This window comes from Castanea sativa, chromosome 7 (assembly GCF_040712315.1).
Source record: "Castanea sativa cultivar Marrone di Chiusa Pesio chromosome 7, ASM4071231v1".
Lineage (NCBI taxonomy): Eukaryota > Viridiplantae > Streptophyta > Magnoliopsida > Fagales > Fagaceae > Castanea > Castanea sativa.
The window spans coordinates 44,159,314-44,182,966 of record NC_134019.1 but is presented as its reverse complement, the minus strand read 5'-3'; the positions used below and the strand labels follow the sequence as shown (position 1 = coordinate 44,182,966).

At 39.3% G+C, this 23,653-nt stretch overlaps 1 protein-coding gene and 1 long non-coding RNA gene across 6 annotated transcripts; both read left to right on the top strand.

The window, feature by feature from the left end:
• Nucleotides 1–41: 41 nt before the first annotated feature.
• On the top strand, nt 42–3,863 carry LOC142642848 (uncharacterized). The gene is made up of 3 exons (XR_012845747.1): nt 42–1,307; nt 1,652–2,947; nt 3,402–3,863. It is a non-coding gene; the product is annotated as an uncharacterized LOC142642848 (long non-coding RNA).
• A 3,964-nt stretch (nt 3,864–7,827) lies between these two features.
• LOC142643606 (uncharacterized) lies at nt 7,828–12,755 on the top strand. 5 transcript variants are annotated; one of them, XM_075818293.1, is made up of 6 exons: nt 7,828–8,207; nt 9,210–9,461; nt 9,924–10,067; nt 10,461–11,213; nt 11,911–12,172; nt 12,267–12,755. In XM_075818293.1, the coding sequence occupies exons 1-6, from the start codon at nt 8,085–8,087 to the stop codon at nt 12,359–12,361; spliced, it is 1,629 nt and encodes a 542-aa protein (XP_075674408.1). In that variant the 5' UTR covers nt 7,828–8,084; the 3' UTR covers nt 12,362–12,755. The 5 variants fall into 5 exon arrangements, with proteins under 5 accessions (XP_075674408.1, XP_075674407.1, XP_075674412.1 ...); XM_075818292.1 differs by having other exon boundaries at nt 12,264–12,755; XM_075818297.1 differs by lacking the exon at nt 11,911–12,172.
• Nucleotides 12,756–23,653: the final 10,898 nt, after the last annotated feature.

Below are 23,653 nucleotides of genomic sequence, written 5' to 3'. Positions count from 1 at the left end.
AAGGACTTATAAGTTCTAACTTTATTGTTTTTTTTTTTTGGTTTACCTCTCTCTTTCAATTTGTAGGTTGTTGGGGAAAGAGAAGAATGAGAAGGTTAAGAATATTATTCCCCTTACTCTTGGTTTTTTGTCATGCCTCTATGGATCTTGTAATGCTGTAGATGGTCTTTCCAAAAGCACAAGCAAATTATTTCTGAATATAAACAACGACAAACATAGTCAGACAGTTGATAATTTACTGCTAGGATTCTGGTGTTCAAAATGTGACTGAAGCATTGCACACAATCCTGAACTATATTCTAAAATTATACATCAACCTGATATGCAAAGACAGAAATTAGTTTGGACTGTGATTTTCTCCACCTACAGTCTCTCTTTTTTAAGCTTCTTTATGATGAGTCATCAGAAGAGGTTCAAGTTGCCTGTGTCAGCGTAATTCGACAGATCCTTATACATGGGAATACATATGTTCTGCTTAAAACAAGATCTGAATGGACTAAATGTATTGAATTTTTTCTTCTTAACAGAAAAAAGGCTGTAAGAGAAGCATTTTGTACATAGATAAATTCCTTCCTTGAGGATCCTATTTTGCCTTGTCTATTTTGTGATGAGGAGAAACCCACTAAAATCAAAGAGCAGAAGTTTCTGGACATAATTCAACATGCCTTATCAGCTGCTGAAGATCCCCAGATCTTTGATACTCTTTTAGAATCTACTGCTGAAATTATGATTGCAGTTGATATCTACAGTCAGCTTTTCTTGTTGGTCGACCAACTTGATAATCCACACGTGATAGTGAGAATGAATGCGTCAAGGTTAATACACAAATCGTGCTACTTTCATCTTAAAGGAGGATTTGAACTAGTCTTATCAAAAGTTGTTCATATTCATAATGAACTGTTTGATTGTTTATCTCTGAGGCTTGCCAGCCATCCAAAAATGGTCAAAGAATTTGCAGAAGCTGTTTTTGGTGTTGAAACTGAAGAACTTGTGAGGAAAATGATTCCTATTGTTCTTCCAAAGCTTGTGGTGTGTCAGCAGGATAATGATCAAGCAATTGAAACCTTGTATGAATTGGCCAAGTATTTAAATACTGATATGGTGCATTTGATAGTTACTGGGCTACCAAAAGTGCTTCCTTTTGCTCTCCATCAAGCTGATGGCCAGGAGTTACTTTCAGCTTTGCAATTTTAACTTGTTCATACTGGTTCTGACAAGCAAGAAATTTTTGCAGCTGCATTACCTGCACTCTTGTATGAACTTGTTTGCTTTCTGGATGGGGGTGTTTCAGATGAGATAAGGAAAAGGTATATAAATCTACAGTAGTTCACTAGTACTTAGCGAGTAGTTATGGAACTTGCTAGTTGATCTTGTTTTTAGTTGTCTTTTTTATTTTTTATTTTTTTCCGCGGGGGGGGGGGGGGGGGGGGGGGTGGTGGTTTAAATATTTTTTCCATATTGATTATAAGTTGAAAATTTGCTGACCTGGGTTGCATTCATCTACATATTGCCTTTTGTTTTAGTTACTCGTATGTGTAGATTCAAAGGACCAAATTATTAATTTATTAGCTGATTTATTATATGTCCAATCTTATCAGTTGCCACTATTATTAGTCATTCTGCCAAGCATTCTAATTTTTATCTGATACAGGTTAGCAAGAGTACCTCAGATGATCTACCAGGATTTTTGAAGAATCATTTTGTTGGCCCCCTTAACAGTATTGATAGAAAAATGCTCCATGCTGAAGATACTTTGCTGCAGCAACAAGCTTTAAAGCGTATTGAGATGATGATTAAAATTATGTCCCACCTTAGTACTTATGTGCCAAAACTAATGGTTCTTCTTATGCATGCTATTGATAAAGAACCACTGCAAAGTGAGGGTCTCTCCATCTTGCATTTCTTCATTAAGCAGCTAGCGAAAGTATCACCATCTAGCATGAAACATGTAATTTCTCAAGTTTTTGCTGCTCTTATTCCTTTCTTAGAGAGAGAGAAAGAACATCCTTCAGATAATTTGGATAAAGTGGTGAAATTTTGGAAGAACTTGTTTTAAAAAACAAGGTTGTCCTAAAGGAGCATATTCGTGAGTTCCCTCCCTTGCCCCGTATTCCAGCCCTGACAGAAGTTAACAAAGCTATACAAGAAGCACGTGGATCAATGACTTTAAAGGATCAATTAAGAGACGTTGTTGATGGTTTGAATCATGAGAACTTGAATGTACGCTATATGGTAGTCTGCGAGTTGAGCAAGTTGCTAAACCTAAGAAGGGAGGAGGTTACAGCTCTGATCACAGCTGAAGCTCGTTCAGACATGGATGTTTTCAGCGCCATATGTTTTGCGATATAATATGTATGCTGATGCTGTACAGTGCGACAATGCAGCAGAAGTGAGAATGATGATAGAAAATAATAATATCAGAAAGCAACCAGGGTTTTGTTGGGTAGATTCTTCACATAACTAATGATAATTTGGCACTGATAAAATAAATGCATTGAGTAATTGGATTCAATGGATTCATTTTCCCAACTATTTATGTCAGTTTCCTCTGATCAAGAGAAGATAAAATCAGTCTACAGAATTCAGCATACTTGTTTGAATCACCGTTGAAAGACAGAGAGAGAAAAGGTAGATCAAGATCAACTTAAATGAATTATTTCAACAATGCTCCTGATGTTGGTTGAATTCAAATGAAGGAAGACTATAATTGAGAAAAGCAAGTGAAATCAGCTTTTTTGTACTGGCATATTTGCTTTTCTGAATGATCATATTGAAGCTGGGGCAAAGGTGTTATAATGATGATGGATGGGGCAAACTCCGTGAATATCGAATTATAGAAGCTGCTGCTGCAGATCTTTTATAGTTTGAAGGCTTTCAAAATTCTTCCTATTTGTTTCACTCATAAGCATCACAATGTGTCCCCTCAGTTGGATGGCCCAAAGGAAAGGTATGTTCTTACTTTAAACTCTGGTTAGTCCTAGTCTTTATACCTTGTACTGCCACTAAATGAGCTAATAAGCGCTTTAGAGCATGAAGTTCAATTACTCTGGTATGATTCAAGGCTTTTAAAAATAACACCTAGAATACTTATGTAAGTCCTGTCATCTTGTGCCTCTACACTTAAATATTAGAATAGCAGGGCTGACCACTTTACATGGGATATATTATAGCTTTATTAGAAATTGTAAGTCACTGCAATACATCAATAATAAATATTTGCTTCATCTGCTTTATCTTTCCCTCTCCTAGAATTCAATTTCTGGACTTTCTTTAACTTATATATATATATATATACTACTTTGAAAATCTGGACTTTCTTTAACTTATTTGTGAGATTTTCCCCCCTCTTAAATATTTGAAAGCTGACAGCAGGTTCCTCTCGGATCATATTTTCTTTCCAGACAATTGTTTGGACTTTTCAGGGTGGTGGTGTGGGAATTTTTGATATTGTTGTTGGCAGGCATTTTCTTCATTGGAAGCACCAGGATGCATAGGGAGAGTCTATTGAGTTTTAATGGCGCTTCCATCATAGTCTCAGAAGTCCTGTGGACTAACTGTTTGGAATTTTCATGACTGCTGGGGTTTTTGTGTCTCATGTCCTTGTTTTGACATGTTTAGCTTTATCAATGGTCAACAACTTTAGCCTTTGTCTTTGATTAGCTCATTATTTCATGACTTCATACAACCGTGAAGATCTATGAATTTAATTAATATTCAGGCTGAACAATGTATACCTGTGTAATGGAGAGTTTTACAAAGTCAATCACTTGCCAAGTTGGTGGTAAATTGGTCTTGTTTTATCATTTGAATAAAATGTAAAATATTGACCGGGGATATCAATATAACATTGTCATGAAAATACCACATGGACCTGAATGACATTATACTTGTATGATGGGGGCCTTTCAACATCCAATGAGCACTCACTGTTTGGTTTTATAAGAAATTTGATATAGGTCTAGATTTAGTTCTACTTATCCAAAAAAAAAAAAAAATGATACAGGCTTCATTTGGCATCTGTGAAATTAGATCTTGATAATGATATGGGAGATGTCATCCATTTTACTGTTAACAAGAAAGAATGAGGAATATCTCATCCAATTTAAGAATCATGTTTTTTTTCCTCAACAATTTGAGTATCATGTAGACTAGGTGTCATGCAGACCAATTTAAAATCATGCGATTGTTTCAGTGTATACCATTTGACATTTCAAATATATCTTGAATTTCATTAGCCAATGAGGTTTAGCTCAAATGACACCGTTTCCCCTTCTAAGAGCAAGTAGAGGGTAAAGTCATGAACTCAAGACCACTGTATGCATGTGTAGCTTATGAATAATAAAATAAATAACCCTTTTTTAAAGTAATTAATGAAGTTCTTGTTAAATCTCAAGGTGATGCCACCTTAGATTTGATCAGGGCTACTTAACCGGACAGCATTCAGTGTCCCAACCTTCTTTACCCCCCTCTTATCTTTTGTCCTCCTTTTCTTGCACTAATATCATCTTGCCTCTATTTTATAAGAACAAATGTTTAAATATTTTAGAAGCAAGATTCATTATTAATTCCTAAGTAAGTTAACAATTGAAATATCTATGAAACTGAAATCTCAAATCTCCTTGAATGCTAGCTGTGGTTTTAGAGAATGGATGAGATCTCGATATGGCTGTCCTTTCACAATTGTCGTTTGTGAATCATCGTGGCATGCTAATTTAATTCTGTAATCAATTTAACACTTGAGTGATCTGCCAAATCTTAAAATTACTTGAATATTAGCCTTGTTTATTGAGATCCTATATTCTCCATTGCAAATTTGCAACTGACCAAGATGTGCTTTTGTCCTGATACAATTGTCACCTTGTGAATTATGGTGAAGTAGTTCCTTGATTTGAAACCATGTTTAAAACACTTTTAATAGTGTGCAGATTAAATTTATGGAATGTCTCCTTTTGAAAGTGGCTCCCTCCATTTTAGTGCACACCTTCAAGCATCTATTGGTATTTTCTATTGTTCATTGAGTTGCCTTTTCTAAGCACAATATAGGTTATGATAATCTTTTGTTGTTTGTTAATAGTCCTTGTTTCCTAGGTCCTAGTCATTGTTACCTTGTTAAACATGATGCCATAGTTCCTTGATTTGAAACCATGTCCAAAACACTTCCTAATAGTGTGCAGATAAAATTTATGGAATGTCTCAATTTGAAAGTAACTCCCCCCATTTTAGTGTACACCTTCGAGCATCTACTGGTATGTTCTACTGTTCATTGAGTTGCCTTTTTAAGCACAATATAGGTTATGATAATCTTTTGTTGTTTGTTAATAGTCCTTGTTTCCTAGGTCCTAGTCATTGTCACCTTGTTAAACATGATGCCATAGTTCCTTGATTTGAAACCATGTCCAAAACACTTCCTAATAGTGTGCAGATAAAATTTATGGAATGTCTCCTTTTGAAAGTAACTCCCCCCATTTTAGTGTACACCTTCGAGCATCTATTGGTATGTTCTACTGTTCATTGAGTTGACTTTTCTAAGCACAATATAGGTTATGATAATCTTTTGTTGTTTGTTAATAGTCCTTGTTTCCTAGGTCCTAGTCATTGTCACCTTGTTAAATATGATGCCATAGTTCCTTGATTTGAAACCATGTCCAAAACACTTCCTAATAGTGTGAAGATAAAATTAATGGAATGTCTCCTTTTGAAAGTAACTCTCCCCATTTTAGTGTACACCTTCGAGCATCTATTGGTATGCTCTATTGTTCATTGAGTTGCCTTTTCTAAGCACAATATAGGTTATAATAATCTCTTGTTGTTTGTTAATAGTCCTTGTTTCCTGGGTCCTAGTCATTGTCACCTTGTTAAACATGATGCCGTAGTTCCTTGATTTGAAATCATGTTCAAAACACTTCTTAATAGTGTGCAGATAAAATTTATGGAATGTCTCCTTTTAAAAGCGACTCCCTCCATTTTTGTGCTCACTTTCAATAGAGCATTTATCGGTATGTTCTATTGTTCATTGAGTTGCCTTTCTAAGCAAATATAGGTTATGATAATCTTTTGTTGTTTGTTAATAGTCATTGTTTCCTGGGTCCTATGTGAAAACAAAAGAAAACAAATTATTGCAATGCTTTTTATTTTATTTTATGTGATATGGCCTGTTTTCAGTAGATCAAATGCAACAATGTGAAACCAATGTAAATGATCGAATATCTTTATTTCTCGCAAGATGCAAGTCTCACAAAGTTTGTATTTGCATAACTTTCTAGAAAAGAATGGTGTTTGGATGTGTAGAAACATATTGGAAGCTTGGTTGCATTTTCATTTTCCCGTGAATCTTCCTTCCAAAATTAGTAACATTCCATCACTTCCTTCCAAAATAGTTTAGCATTTGGCTAAACTATTTTACTCTTTGTTTATGAGAAACTCTGAGAACTTAATGGACTGAATCTACTGATAGTGTGTTTGGGTCGTGATATTTTCTTCATAATACTATGCATTTTATTCACTAGTCTAACAATCCAATCTAACTAAACCCAACTTGATGTTGATATTTTTCAAAGATTGATGGGATGGGTTAATTTTTTTTTTTTTGAAACTCTTTACAAAAATTTCAACCCAATCAATTTAATCCAACCCACGTAATTAATCATTTGAAAAAAAAAATTGTATTTTATAATTTGAAACTTATTTTATATTATTAATTTAATTTATTATGGCATTTTAAGAATTAGAAATATTAGACCCAATTGTAAACATTGTAATAATTTATTGAAGAAAAAAAAATTGTTAAATTAAAATTAAAACCCCAACCAACTAGTCAAATCTAATTCTTCAATCCTATCAACACGGGGTTGATTTTTAGAGCCTTAAATAGATTAGATTGGGTTACAAATTTCTCAACAAGGAAAGTTGAATTGGGTCCAAAGATAGTCTAAGATACCAAAACGGACCATATACTATAATGGAAAATTCTTAAATACTCCCGTAGCATGGAGAAATTGTGCTCTCTCCTCTCACATTCATGATGGATCCTACTATGAATTTAATGAGTAGATTCCACAAAAAATATGAGAGGATGGAGCACCATTTTCCGTACTCTAGGAGTACTTAAGAATTACTCCCCTACAGTAGCCTAAAGTTGTCCAGTAAATTCACCTATGTCATCAGATAGCTCGAGACTCGAGAGAGAATTTATATAAAATAAATATAAGATAAAATCATAAAATAAAGAAATATTAGGAGGAGAAACTATATTATAAAATTCTATTTATGAAGGAGCCCACACTTTTAGTAGTTCTTAAAATGTAGTAGTGTTGGTTGATACACAAGATGCGTTGAGTGCGTGGTCCCAGGTTCGATTCCGAATCTGGAAGTGCTTGGGTTACCTCCCTTAGCAGCTTAGGATTATTAGTGTCTCTCGTGAGATTAGGAAGTTATTACTCACCGTGGTCTCCCAGCTTCCCAGCAGGGCCCTTAACCTAGCAGGTAGGGTGCTACTATAATAACACTTAGGTATAATTACCACATTAGTTGCCCCTGCCCCTTTTCGCCCATAAAAAAAAAAGTTTTTAAAATCTCATTTTATCTATCAAATCTTAAGTTTGAAATCTCGAGCTAATGCGTGTGAAACGAGGACCATATAGGCCCTACAGAGTCAACTACTTGAAGAGATATGAATATCCCCATTTATTAAAAAAAAAAAATCTTAAAAGTTCTAGATATTTTTCATATATTGATTAATAAAAGCAAAATTAGACCAAAATCAGAAGCTCTTATAATATACACCGACTAACTATATGCATCACCTTATTTTAATGTCATCAATAACTCAACATCGAATCCAATACTTACGTGCGCCCATACTCGACACTGAGTCCGACACCTTCGATACATGATCCATCAATCCTTAACAATCACAACCACCTCTCTCTCTCTCTCTCTCTCTCTCTGACTCGCTCCGATTCACAACTCGCCCACTCATCCATCTCATCCTCTGTATAATATATATAAACTTCAATTCTCTCTCTCTCTCTCTCATACAAAAATAGTCGTACTGATTATAAAACACAGAAAAAGAAAAGCAAGCGATGAGTAATAAGAAACCCAGAAGTGGCAGCAGCAGCATCGACAAGGCGGTGGTCGATGTTTGGCAACGAGAACTCGGCCAGCTCTCCTCTCGAAGCTTCGCTCATCGACTCGGTGGTTCCGAGGTCTTATCCTTGATAACCTTATCCCCCCGTTTTTTTGTTTTCTTTCGTTTCTGTTTGGATGATTAACTGTTTATCAAAAAAAAATTCCTGTTTGGGGGGTTTTTGATTACTTGTCATCATAATGGTATTGGGTATAGCTTGATTTCTGAATTGGGTTTTCAGATTATTGTATATATTGTTTATGATATTGGGTTTCTGAATTGTGTTTTATTAGTTACCGGTTAATTACTATTAAGCTGATTTAAGTTAATAACAATGGATTTATTTACACTGCTTCTTGGATTACCCGGCAACTGGTTTTACGGGCTAAAGGCGAGTCCAAAGGGCTCGTCTTTAGAAATGTTTCCTATGTTATGATCATAGGAAAAATGCTCAAACCTGGTTTTTTGAGTGTCATTCAAGAACATTTTTGTTTAGGAATCAAACAAAGGTTTAATGACAATGGCTTATAATAATCTTGAGCACTAAGGCATGTAGTAAATCAATTCATAATTCGTATTAAAGTAAATTTTACACCAGAATATAGCGAAGAATCTCAAGTATGTGTATGGCAATGCATGCTATACTCCACATTACCGATAGTATGATTTGTTTTGCTTATATAAGTGGAAGTTGCACGCGTGTAATATGTTTCGTCCTACTCTGAAGGAGGTGATGATATACATTGATCGCTACAGCTCTGATCTACCGACGTTCACTTTTAATGTTCGGATGGGTAGGGGGTGTGGTTTGCTGATACCAGTTTGTTGTGAAACCCTTGCTGTGAAATTTATCTATATTAATTGGAGATGCTGATGAGATGTGTTTAATTGGAGATGGTTGTGTTTAAGCTGACATTAAGCTCCAGATATTGGTTTGCTCTGTCTGTTCTTTTCAATTATTTATGTCAATAACAAATCTTGTTTGGATTTTGATATAGTGACCATTCTTTAGTCCACTTCTGTTATCTTGTGGCTGAGTTGATATCATACAAGGTATAATTAGGTGAATTTTATGTTCCAGGATCTTGTGCTTCGACTTGATCTCTACAAGAAGTTGGAAAAGCACAAAGGTTGTGTGAACACTGTAAGCTTCAATGAAGATGGTGACATTCTGGTTTCAGGCTCAGATGACAGGCGGGTTATACTTTGGGATTGGCAAACTGGGCGTATCAAGCTTTCATTTCATTCAGGTCATGATAACAACGTTTTTCAAGCAAAGATCATGCCTTGCACAGATGATAGAACCATTGTCACCTGTGCTGCAGATGGGCAGGTATTTCATTTGTTCTAAAGCAGTTACTGTATGAAGCAAATATTGTGGTTTCATTCAAACGTGTATCAGGCATATATTAGAATATAATTAAAGGATGTTACAGGCCACAAATTGTTTTTTCGGGTGGTCTTCACCATTCCATAACTTAAGCTGATGATTTCGCTATAGAAAACTGTTCTATGATGAAGAGGGAACAGATCACTCATTCTCTAAGTTAATGGATCATGAGATCTTGGGGTGACAAATTTGATGATTTGATGACTGCTGCTTGTTTATCTCATCTTTCACCTTCTTTCCAGTAGTCTTTGAACTAAAAGAATTCATCTTGTTTTTCTTTTGCTATCAAGATTTAGAATTTTCTCTATTTTGTGTTGCGATCCACAAATTATTATTATTATTGTTATTATTATTATTATTATTATTATTATTTAAAATTCTTATATTACATTTGGTCAATTTTAGGTGATGCTCGCTCAGATTCTGGAACGCGGAGTAGTGGAAGTTACAACACTTGGCAAACATCAGGCACGAGCTCATAAGTTGGCCATTGAGCCTGGGAGCCCTCATATATTTTACACCTGTGGTGAAGATGGATTGGTGCAGCATGTGAGTTATGATTTCCCCTTGCTTCTCTAATATTTTGTTATGTTGTCTCATTTATTTGGAGAATTCAAGCACCATGGGACAGGGACTGTTATAGCAAAAGAATAAATCATATACTTTGAGGATGAGGTTGATCCATTTGAATTTCATGAGCTTCATTTGGAGGCTTTACAGTAGGGACCGTTGATCCTCTCCTTGATTTTACTTGCTTTTTCCAACAATCTTGAATTATTTAAAATTAAATGACTTATTGATTCCCTGCATGGTATGCCTTGGTGTTCTCCTTGCATTGTGCTGCTTGTGGATTGCTCAATTTTCCTCTGTTATTTTGATTTTTACCTTAGTTTTTAGTATTGCTGGGTTATATGGCCCTGTGACACTGTCATTGTTGTACAGTTTGATCTGAGAACTCGGACTGCCACAGAACTTTTCACATGCCATCCAGTTGATGATAGGAGGCGTTACAGATCAGTTATTCCACTTAATGCAATTACAATTGATCCTAGGAATCCAAATCTCTTTGCGGTTGCAGGTTCTGATGAGTATGCTCGACTTTATGATATCCGCAAGTATAAGTGGGATGGATCAACTGATTTTGGTCAACCCACAGACTACTTTTGCCCTTCAAAGTTGCGTGGTGATGAACATGTTGGAATAACAGGCTTGGCCTTCTCAGAACAGAGCGAACTGCTAGTGTCATACAATGATGAGTTCATCTATCTTTTTACTCGTGATATGGGATTGGGGCCTAATCCACTTCCAGCCTCTCCAGTGTCTATGGGCAGTGATGCAAGTGAAATAGGAGGTGATCATCAATTGTCAGCATCTCCATCAGCTATGGATACTGATGAAAAAGTTATCCCCCAAGATTACAAGGGGCACAGGAATTGTGAGACAGTGAAAGGTGTGAACTTCTTTGGGCCAAATTGTGAGTATGTAGTGAGTGGGTCAGACTGTGGCCGGATATTCATATGGAAGAAAAAAGGAGGGGAGCTAATTCGTGTCATGGAAGCTGATAAGACTATTGTAAACTGTATTGAGTGTCATCCTCATACCATGGTGCTTGCAAGTAGTGGAATTGACGATGACATCAAGATGTGGACTCCAAAGGCTTTGGAGAAAGCTGTTCTGCCTACAAACATCGAACAGGTATGCCTTTTCATTTTGAGTTAATTATTTAAAGCTAAAAACTTTATAGGTTCTTTATTGAATTTGTCTTTTGCTGGTTTGGCCGGAAACTTCAAACTTTGAAAAAATGCAGGAAACTTGAGAATTTTGAAAGTATATTGCTTCATTTGCCCACATGCATGATTAGAAAAAAATTATAAGTATCTTTAAAAAAAATCTTCGATCAGATGGACTTAAACAGTCATTTTCTCTCCACCGCATGGATTGGTGGTTTCTTCATCCATCCTAGTTGAGTTCTTGGTGATGATAAATTGTTGAAGATTATTTATTCACTTTTCCTTCTCCCCCCCCGCGCCCTTTTTTTTTTTTTTTTTTTTTGGCTTTTTGGGTGGGTTGGGCTGGTGGGGGAGGGGGCCTCTTGAGGTAAAGTGGGTTGTTGGGTACTGACCAATTGTCTTTCACATTTTTTGTGTTTTGCTAGAAGAGTGAAACCACATGTTAACTAGTGACTTGCACTTTCCACCCTAGTTTAGTTCACCTAGTCCACCCATCTAGTAAATTCCAACAAATACCTGATATTAGGCCAGTATTGGCGTTATGATGTTGAATCATTGATAAACAATTAGATGTATTTATGGATAATGCTATAATGCCCATGCCACAACTCGATACGGGCAGCAGAGGAACTAATTTCTCTGCTGTTACTTGTTTTGAAAAGGTTCTGAAACCTGATCGAATTCGTTGGTTTGCATTTGATGACTACTACGACGACGATGACGACGACGATGATGATGATTACTTTTCTTATGATGATGATGATGATGACGAGGATGACGATGATGATGATGATGATGATGATGATGACGATGACGATGACGATGACGATGAAGATGATGGTGATAATGACAATGATGTTGATGATGATAATGATGATTTTGGTTTCGATGATGATGATGATGATGCCAGCAATTGCATTGATGGTGTTGATGATAACATTGTCAATGATGGTAATTTTTTTGGTGGTCCTAATGAATGCTGATGGTAATTATGATTTACACTTTTTGTGTCCAGCAGAAACCCAGGCCCAGGGGCTGGATGTATCGAATAGCGTCTCCCCAGGACTTGCTGATGCAACTATTTTCACTGCAAAGGCGGAGGACAAACTCTGAGCATGGTGGTGAAAGCTCTGCTCCAGGTCGCGAGCTTTTAGAGCTGATTTTGAGGTTCAATGACAACAGTGATGCTTCTTCAGATGATGGAGGAGATACTGCCAGTCAGGACGACTTGTTTAGTTGAGATGTTGAGCAAACCTTTTGGCTATGAAAAAAAATTCTAGTAATTGTACATAACATAGGGTTTAAGTTAAAACTGTTTTGGATTTTCTCATGTCTACTGGTTATTTTGTACCTAACTTCTATAACATTCATTAATGCTTTTCTTCTTTTATTACTTTTTTGTGCATAAATTATAGGATTATTTATTTGTTTATGTCCTGTAATCAATATTATGGAGGTCTCTTATAAATTGACCTTTATTTTTTGGCTAAGATTCCTTGTTAATTTATTTTTGAGTGGTTCTTAACTACAATATGTTTTTTTTTTTTTTTTTGGGGTTTTGGATTCATGACTCTCTCAACTGCAATAGTAATGTTAAACACTGTTCTTAGTAATATCTTTCAGGGCCTTTATATTCACTTTACCCAAATATGAAGTGATTGTGTTTGGTGATATGGGTCTTAAATTCGTGAGATATATGATTGTAACTAGTATGGCTGTTTTGCCAAGAGCATTGATGATGCCGAAGAAGTCACCAGTAAGCTGCGAGTACTCCTCCGATTGAAGCAACACCTGCAAAGAGAAAGTAGGTGATCGACAGAGAACACCGGTGTGGTGCCGGCCAAAAACCCTCCGACGATCAAGTTAGAGTCTTTAAAACAACCCTAGAGTGCCAGAGTTGAGACAATTGTGCGTACCTTTTGTCATGAGGGTTTTTGGGGTTTATATAGTGGTGTAGAGCCGAAATAAACGCCTTGGCGAGGAAGTACTTTCCTTTTAGAAGAGCAATTCGCGGATCTTTGCCTATTGTATTGAGCCATTTCCTTATAGGAATCTTCTTGACTAAAGTCGAACGTGTAGCGCAAGAACTTTCCTTATATTCACATAAGCAGAAGTCAAGATAGGCTAAAAATGAGAGTTGGATTACTCCTTCAGCTTTCGCCTGCCAAGGTCGTCAGCCCATGTGTACCTCCTAAACTGTCGTCAGCTTATGTACATCAACGTGATCCGTCAGCCAAGGACGTCAGCCAAGGACCTTACAGCCAAGGTCGTCAGCCCTGTCCCGTCCACGTGATTCGTCAGCTTATTGTCGCTACGTAAGGGATATAGCCCTGAATGCCAGAAAAGGCGGCATCCTAATGAGATTGGCTGACGGGTTGGGTATTCCCGTCAGCTTCTTAATGTGCCGTCAGCTTATAATAACGTCACTATCAAGCATTGTGGCAAGAAGTTGGATTTGAAATTTTGAATCTTCTCTCTTACTTGATGTGAAGGAAAAAAAAAATTAACACCACATTTTTGTATCAAAAATAAAAATATATGGGATTCATATTATTATTATTATTATTATCTTTATTATTTTTTTTTTTTTGTGAAAATAGGTTCATAGACACAGATGGCTGTCATTTGAGCTAACAAAATAAGATAAATAAACAAATAAAAATATGAAAGGCTTTCTTTTGAGCTGTTTGTTATTGGATTGAGGCTATTACATAAATAAGGATTATTGGACTGAGGCAATTACATTTAATGAGTTCCAATAAAGTTATTTGAGCATTCACATCAAAACCACTAAGAAATTCAACATCTTACTTTACAATATACCCAACATCAAATACTCTATTCTTTTACCATTTTATTTAAATATTATTTTTTATTCTTTCTTTTACCACTCCAACGGCTCTCTCTAACTTTCATTTAAATAACATTTTTTTGTGTTTACTATCTAGTTACAGTAAATTGCTAGAGATGACAGTTTACTGTAACTAAGTATTAAAAAATTATAAGTTTGACACCTTTGATGTAAAAGCTCTTATTCGTAGTTTTTTTTCTTTTTTTTCTTCGTGCAAGTCAATTTTTAATAAAGATAATTTGTAACAAGGGAAGTGAAAACCTAAGTAAAGAAAAAGGATAAGACTTAGTATCAATATGTAGTAATGATAGATAGGACCTTTATTATACCAAGTTGTGTTTGAGGAATACTCAAATTCTATTACATCAAACATCTTTTACGCTTGTGACAAAGAAAGTGACAATATACCCAACATCAAATACTCTATTCTTTTACCACTTTATTTAAATATTATTTTTTTTGTTATTTCTTTTACCACTCAAGCATCTCTCTCTGACTTTCATTTAAATAACATCTTTTTGTGTTTACTATCTAGTAATAGTAAATTGCTAGAGATGACAGTTTACTGTAACTAGGTGTTAAAAAATTATAGGTTTGACACTTTTAATGTAGTCGGTTTGACACCTTTGATGTAAATGCTCTTATTCGTAGTTTTTTTTTTTTTTTTTTTTTCATTTTTGTGAGTCAATTTTTAATAAAGATAATTTGTAACAAGGGAAATGAAAACCTTAGTAAAGAATAAGGATAAGACTAAGTATCGATATGTATTAATGATAGTGTAAGTGCACAATTGTACCCGGACCCAAAAACAAGTGTTGGGCTCGGGCCCAATGAGCCTTATACAATAAAACTTGTAGAGAATGGATTTGAAATCTAAGTTCGGGATGTTGGAAGTTTGATTAACAGACTAGAGTGCCACAATCTAAACAAATGGTAGACGAATATGACAAAGAGACCTCCTCAGACGTAAGCCGAGGACGATATGTGTATATATATTTTCTTTCTATGCCAAAGTTTACAATTCTCAGTTCCTGTTTTCTCTCAGCAGAAAGTGCAGATCCCCCCTTCTTTCCTCTCTCGTTTCCTTATATATTTCTTCTTCACTAGTTCATCCACGTGTCATACAAACCTTCCCCTTGGATACTTGTCTCATCCACCACCTTCTTGAAGTCTTCAAATAATAGCAGGGAGGGTGAATCCTACTGTTCAGAGGTCATTTCCCCATTAATGCGGCCAGGGAGGTAGATGCAGGGTCTTTAATGTGGTGGTAGCAGCTTTTTCCTTAGATATTTCTCACATGTCTCTGCTTCTAAAGGGTGCTGGGATCACCCTTTTACCCACCAGTTCTTCCAGAGTTCTGCCTCTAACCCATTTAGCAAGTCCCAGGGTCATTGCTGGACCTATCCGAGGAGACACTCCTCCTCGGATAACTCCTCAGACTACTACAATGCAGATTGACTTGTGGGCCTAGAGGCCCTGATCAAAACGAACTGGTACCAGCTAATTAGGCCCAAAGCCCAAAATGTTTATTCAAGAGTTTTTACCTCTCCACAATAGCCCTTCAAAACTTTATTTTGCCCTTCCCATCCGAGGAGAGAAATAGAGTTTTGATCCGAACAGCATACCTCCCACACGCTTTGCAAACCGCCATGCGTGTATGGGTCCTTTCGTTCCCTGAAAATACTTTTGACGCTTTGAAACCCAGAACGCGCACATTTATGATCGCAAGTTACATCCTGTTCCCCACGTTCAACGGTAAGATGAACATCCAACGGCCCAGGTTGGCCCTGAAAATTTGAGCGGGACAAATTTAATTTTGAGGCCGCCTCCCGCACGTCAAAACGCCTGGAAACCCGCGCCTTCATTCATTTCTTCAGAAATCAATCGTATCAAAGTGTCAGTCATTACCTTTTCTTTCCAGAAGCTCGTGAAGAATTGCATAACCAAATCTCGTAAGTTCTTACTTTCTTTATTCATTCCTTCTCGACTTCCATCCTCGGCCACCATTTAAATTCCTTTTCTTCTTTTAACTTTCATTTTCGTTCTCACCAAATGGGTAGATTTAAGTGTTTGGTGGATTCTGAAGCCGGTATGGAGGGTTTTAGGGCCAAGTACCATATTCCCAATGACATAGGCTTGAGATACTGTCCAGTAGAAGCCGTAGGTAGTGCTAGGAGAGATGGAGAAGTCATCATTCCCATGATTGCCTTCATAGAAGGTGGGATGACTCTCCCCATGAGAAATGTGACTAGTGAATACCTTCGTAACCATAGTTTATGCCCAGATTAGTGCGCACTAAACGTGTTTAGGGTCTTAGGTAGTGTCGACGCTCTGAACGAGCAAATGGGCCTAAACCTCACATGGCACGATGTTGCCTTCATGTACGAGTGCTACAAACTCAAAAATGTAGGATATTACATTAAATCCTGATCTAGCATAGTTAGACTGATCTCCTGTCTTCCTAAATCCAACAAAGGCATGAAGGACGACTACCTCATCGCCTCAGGAAACTAGTATGACGATCCTCACTACCCTGTCGAATGGGGAGAACCAGGTGTGACTCCTTAGGAGTTAGATTTACTAACCCATGATTTAATCCCGTTGCCTTTATCATTTTCTTTTTAAATTTTTATTGCATATTGTTCCATTTTGTCTTGATGTTTATCACTAGTCTGACCATGTTCTTCTTCTCGGATATTTCTCCTCACAGATAAACAACACGTACGTCCACGCCTCACCCTCTGCAACGTTGCCGACCTGAACCGTGTCCTTCGCTCCGAAGTATTCGTCAGTGAGGACCTACAATTGAGAGCTGCCCACCTGATACTGGGATACGACCCCATATCGGTGGACTTCCAAGAAATTGAAAACGCCATCATCGCGGGAGATAAGCGACGCAGAAGGATAGACGTGGCAAGACTAGGCTTCCTTTCCGACCGCGAAATTCCCGACGATCCCACCACCATTCTATACACATGCCCCATCGCAGCAATTCCCCTCTCGGCGCACTCCAAGACAACCGCCGTCCGAGAAGAGCAAGCGTCCTCGCAACACTCGTTGGACGAAGAGATAGACAATTTTCAACTCGAGGACGTCGAAAGGCCTCGAGGAAATCCATTTGTTATTCTCTCGGACGACAAGCACGCGCTCGCCGAGACTTTGGGGATACAAGGTCTGGTGATTGCCCAGCCTGACTTCAGTTTCGAAGAAGAAGAAGAAGAAGAGATGGACGCTCTGAAGCAATTGATGCACAAAAGGGGCGCAAGAGTCTCCCAAAAGGGAGCAGGTGGGTTGCAGGTCCCTCCGTCCTTGCCCCCACCCCCTCTTCCCTCCGATCCTAAGCCTCTCGTTGCGGAGCCTAAGAAGAAAAGGAAGGGTGAGGCCGAGGAGGCAGATGGGGAGAGGCAGAAGAAGCTGAAACAATAACAACAACAACAACAACCCCAGCAACAGAAACCTAGCAAGGGCAAGGGACTTGCCTCTTCGGTAGAAAGAGGGGAGAACAGGGACCTTGCTGAGGTGCGCCGTGCACCGGCTAACTAGTCTCCCGAGCTTATACTGGACGGGGCACCAATCTCTTGCCAGTCTAACATTAAGGCGTTCCAACAAGGCCATGCTCTTCACCTGGCCGATGCCTTGGAACGTCCCCTTCTTCTGCCCAAGGACATGGAAGCCCTGGACAAGATGAACCAGCCTCATCTGTTCCTTTCGCTAAAAAGGGACTTGGCCTTGGTAAGTATTTAAGTCTTATCCTCGCCCTGTTTTTCATTACACCTTATTGTAAGAAATATTCTTATGTACTTGAGACTTGTGTTACTAATAGTGCATTCATTTTGAGATTTCACCACAGGCCATCCAGGAAGTCTTTGCTGCCGAGAAGTGGGTGGAGGATTCTCGGAAGAAGACTGGACTTGAACTGGAGCTTAGGCAGGAGACCGAGAAGTCCTTAGGCCAGGCCCTTGCGCAGAATGAGAAGCTAACCACGCAGCTGGCGGAGTAAAAAAGGGAAAAAGATGGTGCCGAGGCCAGCCTGAGGACAATGAGGATCCAGGTGGAGGGGCAACGCAAGCTTCTTCGTTAAAGGGATGAAGAGTTATCCAAATCTCAACAGGAACACTCCGACTTGAAGAAGGAGCTTGCCAGGATAAAGGACGAGGCTCGTACCTTCAAGGACTCTATGGAGGTCGCGAAGAAGGCCACTTACAAGGAAAGGGTAGTGGCGACAGAAAACCAGCTAACTAAGGAGTTCGTCGGGCTGTGCCAAGAGTACTGCCAGCAAGTTTGGGAGGAAGCCTTAAATGTGGCAGGGATTCCCTCAACTTCCGAGTTAAGGAAGCTCGAAAACGTTTGGCTTCCCCTAGACATCCAGGAGATAGAAGAACTTCCTCTTGTCGCCCTTGCCCCTGAGACAGCACCTTCCATGCTCCCCCCTAAGATCCCAGAACCCATTCCTACTCCTACAGAACCTACGAGTTCCAATAAAGAGAAGGATCAGGGTGAAGGTGCCGAGGAGGCTACGAGCCAAAGCGCCGAGCCTAATGTCCCTCCACCTGTGGCAATAGACAAGGGAAAACAAGCACAATCCTCATTTGAAGTAGAGCTAAAACGCACAGAGGCTGCCAGCACTTCAGAGCAGAACCTCCCTTCAAAAGCTTAGGGTCTAGGCTAGCTAGGACTTCTCCCTTTTCTTGCTATGTAACAAATTTTTAAATTTTTTGCTTGGAATGTACATTAACAGCAATTAATGACAAACTATTTGGTTTGATTTTCATTTGACTTGCAATTTTTAGTATAAGAATACCCATCAGCACAAAAATGGATGATTGGAGCAGCTAACTCTACTTTCAATATTTGAACTACCATAACTTTAAACAGCAGTATACATACTTAGCTTATACTTTGCAAATTATGCCTTAAGAGTATAACACATGTGACACAATGATGCACAATCAACAACCTAACTTAGAACTCAATTTGGGGCATAAAGTAATCCAAGTGTTTCATCAACATCTCAACACTAATATGACATGGATTTTTGCTAATGTTTCTAAAATAAAGGGTTCAAAGACTCGACATAACCAAACTTCCTTTCTAGAACAAGTAGGATGCCAATTTTTACAAGGCATGTGGTCCGAGGACCATGCATGTCCAAGTTTTTATCTAATACTTAGAAATTGCAACTTGAGATGTTAATTTTTCCAAAGTAGAAGGTCTGTGGACCTGACGTAACTAAGGTTCTGTTTAACACATGATAAAATATCAATTTCCACAAGGGTTGTGGTCCGAGGACCATCCATAACCAAGTTTCTGTTTGATACTTAGAAATCATAACTTGAAATGTTAATTTCTCCAAAGTAGAAGGTCTGTGGACCCGACATAACTAAGGTTCTGTTTAACACATGATAAGATATCAATTTCCACAAGGTATGTGGTCCGAGGACCATCCATAACCAAGTTTCTGTTTGATACTTAGAAATCATAACTTGAAATGTTAATTTCACCAAAGTAGAAGGTTTGTGGACTCGACATAACTAAGGTTCTGTTTAACACATGATAAGATATCAATTTCCACAAGGTATGTGGTCCGAGGACCATCCATAACCAAGTTTTTGTTTGATACTTAGAAATAGTAAGAGATAAACCCAAATACATATTGATAATTTGAACCACGAGCGATAAAAGTGCTTTTTATTAATAATAATACCTTCGTAGGTTGTTTACATTCCAGGGGCGTTGTACAATTTTTTCATCTAAATCAATTAGTCGATATGATCCTATGCCTGCTACAAAGATGATCCGATAGGGTCCTTCCCAATTTGGTCCTAGTTTTCCCCATGCTGGGTTTTTGGCAGTACCCATAACTTTTCTCAACATCAGATCCCCAGGCGCTAGTGGCCTTAGCTTCATATGGGCATCATACCCTCGTTTAAGCTTCAGCTGATAATAAGCCATTTGGACCATAACGGTCTCTCGCCGTTCCTCAACCAAATCCAGGCTTTTCTCCAGGAGACCATCGTTATTTTCTGGGCTAAAAGAACTCGTCCTTAGCGTGGGGAAACCAGATTCTAAAGGTATCACCGCTTCGGCCTCATAAGTCATAGAGAATGGTGTTTCTCTAGTGAATCTGCGCGGCGTAGTTCGATATGTCCATAAAACATGTGGTAGCTCCTTTACCCATCTACCCTTCGCGTCATCCAGCCTCTTCTTGGGTCCACAAACTATGACTTTGTTAACGGCCTCGGCTTGCCCATTTCCCCGAGGATAAGCTGGAGTGGAGTATCTGTTTGTGATGCCCATGTCACTACAATACTTCCTGAAAGCTCTACTATCAAATTGAATGCCATTATCTGAAATAAGTGTGTGCGGTACCCCAAATCTAGTGATTATATTCTTCTAGATAAACTTCTTGGAGTCGATATCCCTAATATTTGCTAAGGGCTTAGCTTCGACCGACTTGGTGAAGTAGTCGGTTCCCACGAGTAGCCACCTTTTGTTTCCCACAACCCTCGGAAAATGCCCTACTATATCCAATCCCCATTGAGCGAAAGGCTAAGGACTGGACAAAGGATTAAGGATTCCCCCAGGTTGATGAATGTTGGGAGCGAACCTTTGGCATTGGTCACATTTTCTCGCGTAGTCTTGAGCTTCCCTCTGCATATTGGGCCACCAATATCCCTGAGTTAGAGCCCTATCGGCTAAGGACCTTCCCCCAGTATGGCTTCTGCAAATTCCCTCATGCAATTCTTCCAAAAGTGCCTCCGTTGACTCAGGGTGTACACATAACAAGTATGGTCTGGAGAAGGAGCGTTTATACAATTTCTGATCCTCGGACAGCCAGAAACGAGGCGCCTTTCGACGAATCTTATCTGCTTCAGACTTGTCCTCGGGAAGAATATCACTTTTTAGAAAAGATACCACAGGGTCGATCCAACTAGGTCCGGGCCTTATCAGATGGATACGGACGGCACTTGCAATGGTCAGAGTTGGTTCTAGCAAGTCTTCAACGAGGATAATCCTAGGCAAACACTGAGCCGAGGATGTCGCCAAAGTGGCCAACGAGTCTGCATGTGTGTTTCCACTTCTAGAAACGTGAGAAGGATAAAAGAATCAAACTCGAATTGTAAACACTTGACCTGGGTCAGGTACTCTTGCATTCTTAGGTCCCTAGCCTCCATGGTCCCCGTTACTTGGCCCACAACTAACTGAGAATCCGAGAACATATAAACTTCCTTTCCCCCATTCTATGTACCATATTCATGCCAACCAAGACCGCTTCGTACTCGGCCTCGTTATTAGTGACCGAGAACGTCAATCTCAATGATTTTTCAAAGACGATTCCCTCAGGGGATACCAAAACAAGTGCAACCCCAGACCCCCTTTGGTTGGCTGCCCCATCGACATACACTTTCCAAATCGGTGGTCCTTTGTTCGTGATCATGCCAACTGACTTTTCATCTGTGTGTGATTCTTTGTTCTAAAGGGTCCTTTGTTCTAATGATGGTTCGGCGAACTCTGCCACCAGATCCGCGAGAACTTGGCCCTTCACCGAGGTGCGTGCCATGTATTTGATATAAAAAGCTCCCAGAATAGTCCCCCACTTGGCTACCCTCCCCGAATAGTCAGCACTTCGTAATACTGACTTGAGAGGCAGTTGAGGCAAAACCACAACAGTGTGGGACTGGAAATAGTGAGGAAGCTTCCGCGTGGCGTGGACTACAGCCAGAATTGCCTTCTCTAAAGGCAAATAACGCACTTCAGCTTCATTCAAAGATTTGCTGACGTAATAGACTGGTCTCTGTACCCCGCCGTCGTCCCTTATAAGGACCAGGCTGACGGCATGGACGGCCACAGCTAGGTATGCAAACAGAATTTCATCAACCTCCGACCGAGACATAATGGGCGGCGGGGAAAGGTACTCCTTAAGTTGCTGGAAAGCTAAAGCACACTCATCGGTCCACTGGAATCCTTTCCATTTATTCAACAGTTGGAAAAAAGGTTTGCAACTGTCAGCTGAGTGAGAGATAAACCTGTTGAGGGTGGCGGTCATCCCGGTCAACTTCTGAACTTCCTTTGGATTCCGAGGTGGTTGTAAGCCTTGGATGGCTCTAACCTGCGCCGGATTCACCTCTATCCCTCTATGAGTCACCATGTAGCCCAGAAACTTTTCGGAACCCACCCCAAAAGAACACTTTGAGGCGTTAAGGCGCACCTTGTACTTCTTAAGTATTTGAAAGGTGTCGTCGAGATCTTTTACATGCATAGGTACCGCCTTACTCTTCACTACCATATCATCCACATATACCTCAATGGTCTTTCCAAGTTGCGATTCAAAACATTCTGGTCATCATCCTTTGGTAAGTAGCCCCGGGGTTTTTCAACCCGAACGGCATTACTTTATAGTGATAGTTCCCTGTTGGAGTAATGAAAGCAGTCTTCTCCTGATCACCCGCCGCCAATGGAATTTGGTGATAACCCTAGAAAGCATCTAAAAAACTCATCCGAGGATGCCCAACTGTAGCATCCACATGCTGATCGATGCGTGGCCTCGGGAACGAGTCCTTTGGGCAGGCTTTGTTCAGGTCTGTGAAGTCCACACATACTCTCCAATTCCCATTCTTCTTTTTCACCACAACTCTATGCGCCAACCACTCCGGGTAGAAAACTTCTTTAATAGCACCAACCCTTTTGAGCTTGAGCACCTTTTCTTTAAGAGCCTCGGAATGCTCTTTGGAGGAACGCCGAGGTGGTTGCCTCCTAGGAACAACGGCAGGGTTGACATTCAGATGATGACAAATGAAGCTTGGGTCAACCCCCGGGGCCTCATAAGGATCCCAGGCGAAGACATCTATATTGTCTTTCAAAAACTTGACTAATTCCATTTTCTCCTAGTGTGGTAATCGTATCCCCACTTGAAAGAACCTCTCGGAATCATCGGCTATTAGAAACCTCTCCAAATCTTCACACATGGCTTCCTCTGTTGTCATCGCATCAGGCGCATCCAGAGTTGTTAATTTCTATAAGTCCTTTATAACCAAGGCCGAGGACTCTGATTTGGCTTAATGCAGTACTGTAGCCGATATGCATTGCCTTGCCACTGCTTGGCTGCCAAGAATTTCTTCGATGAGTCCCCCCGAAAGGAATTTTACTTTAACATGCAAAGTTGAGGAGACAGCACCCAAAGCGTGCAACCAAGGCCTGGCAAGGATGGCCGTGTATGGGGAATATCCGTCAACCACAATTAAATCCACGTCAACCATTTTCGAGCCCAACTATACAGGCAATTGAATTTGTCCCTTTGGTATAACAGTCTTCCCTTTAAAGCTTATTAGTGGCGAGTCATAAGGAGTGAAATCCTCCAATTTTAACCTTAGCCCCTTGAATAAATTAGGGTACATAATATCCGCGCCGCTGCCTTGATCGATCATCACCCTTTTGATGTCGTAATTTTCTATCCTCAAAATGACCACTAGGGCGTCATCATGGGGTTGGATGGTCCCAACCTTATCCTCCTCCGAGAATCCCAAGACAGGCACATTCCCTCTAATTCTCTTCGG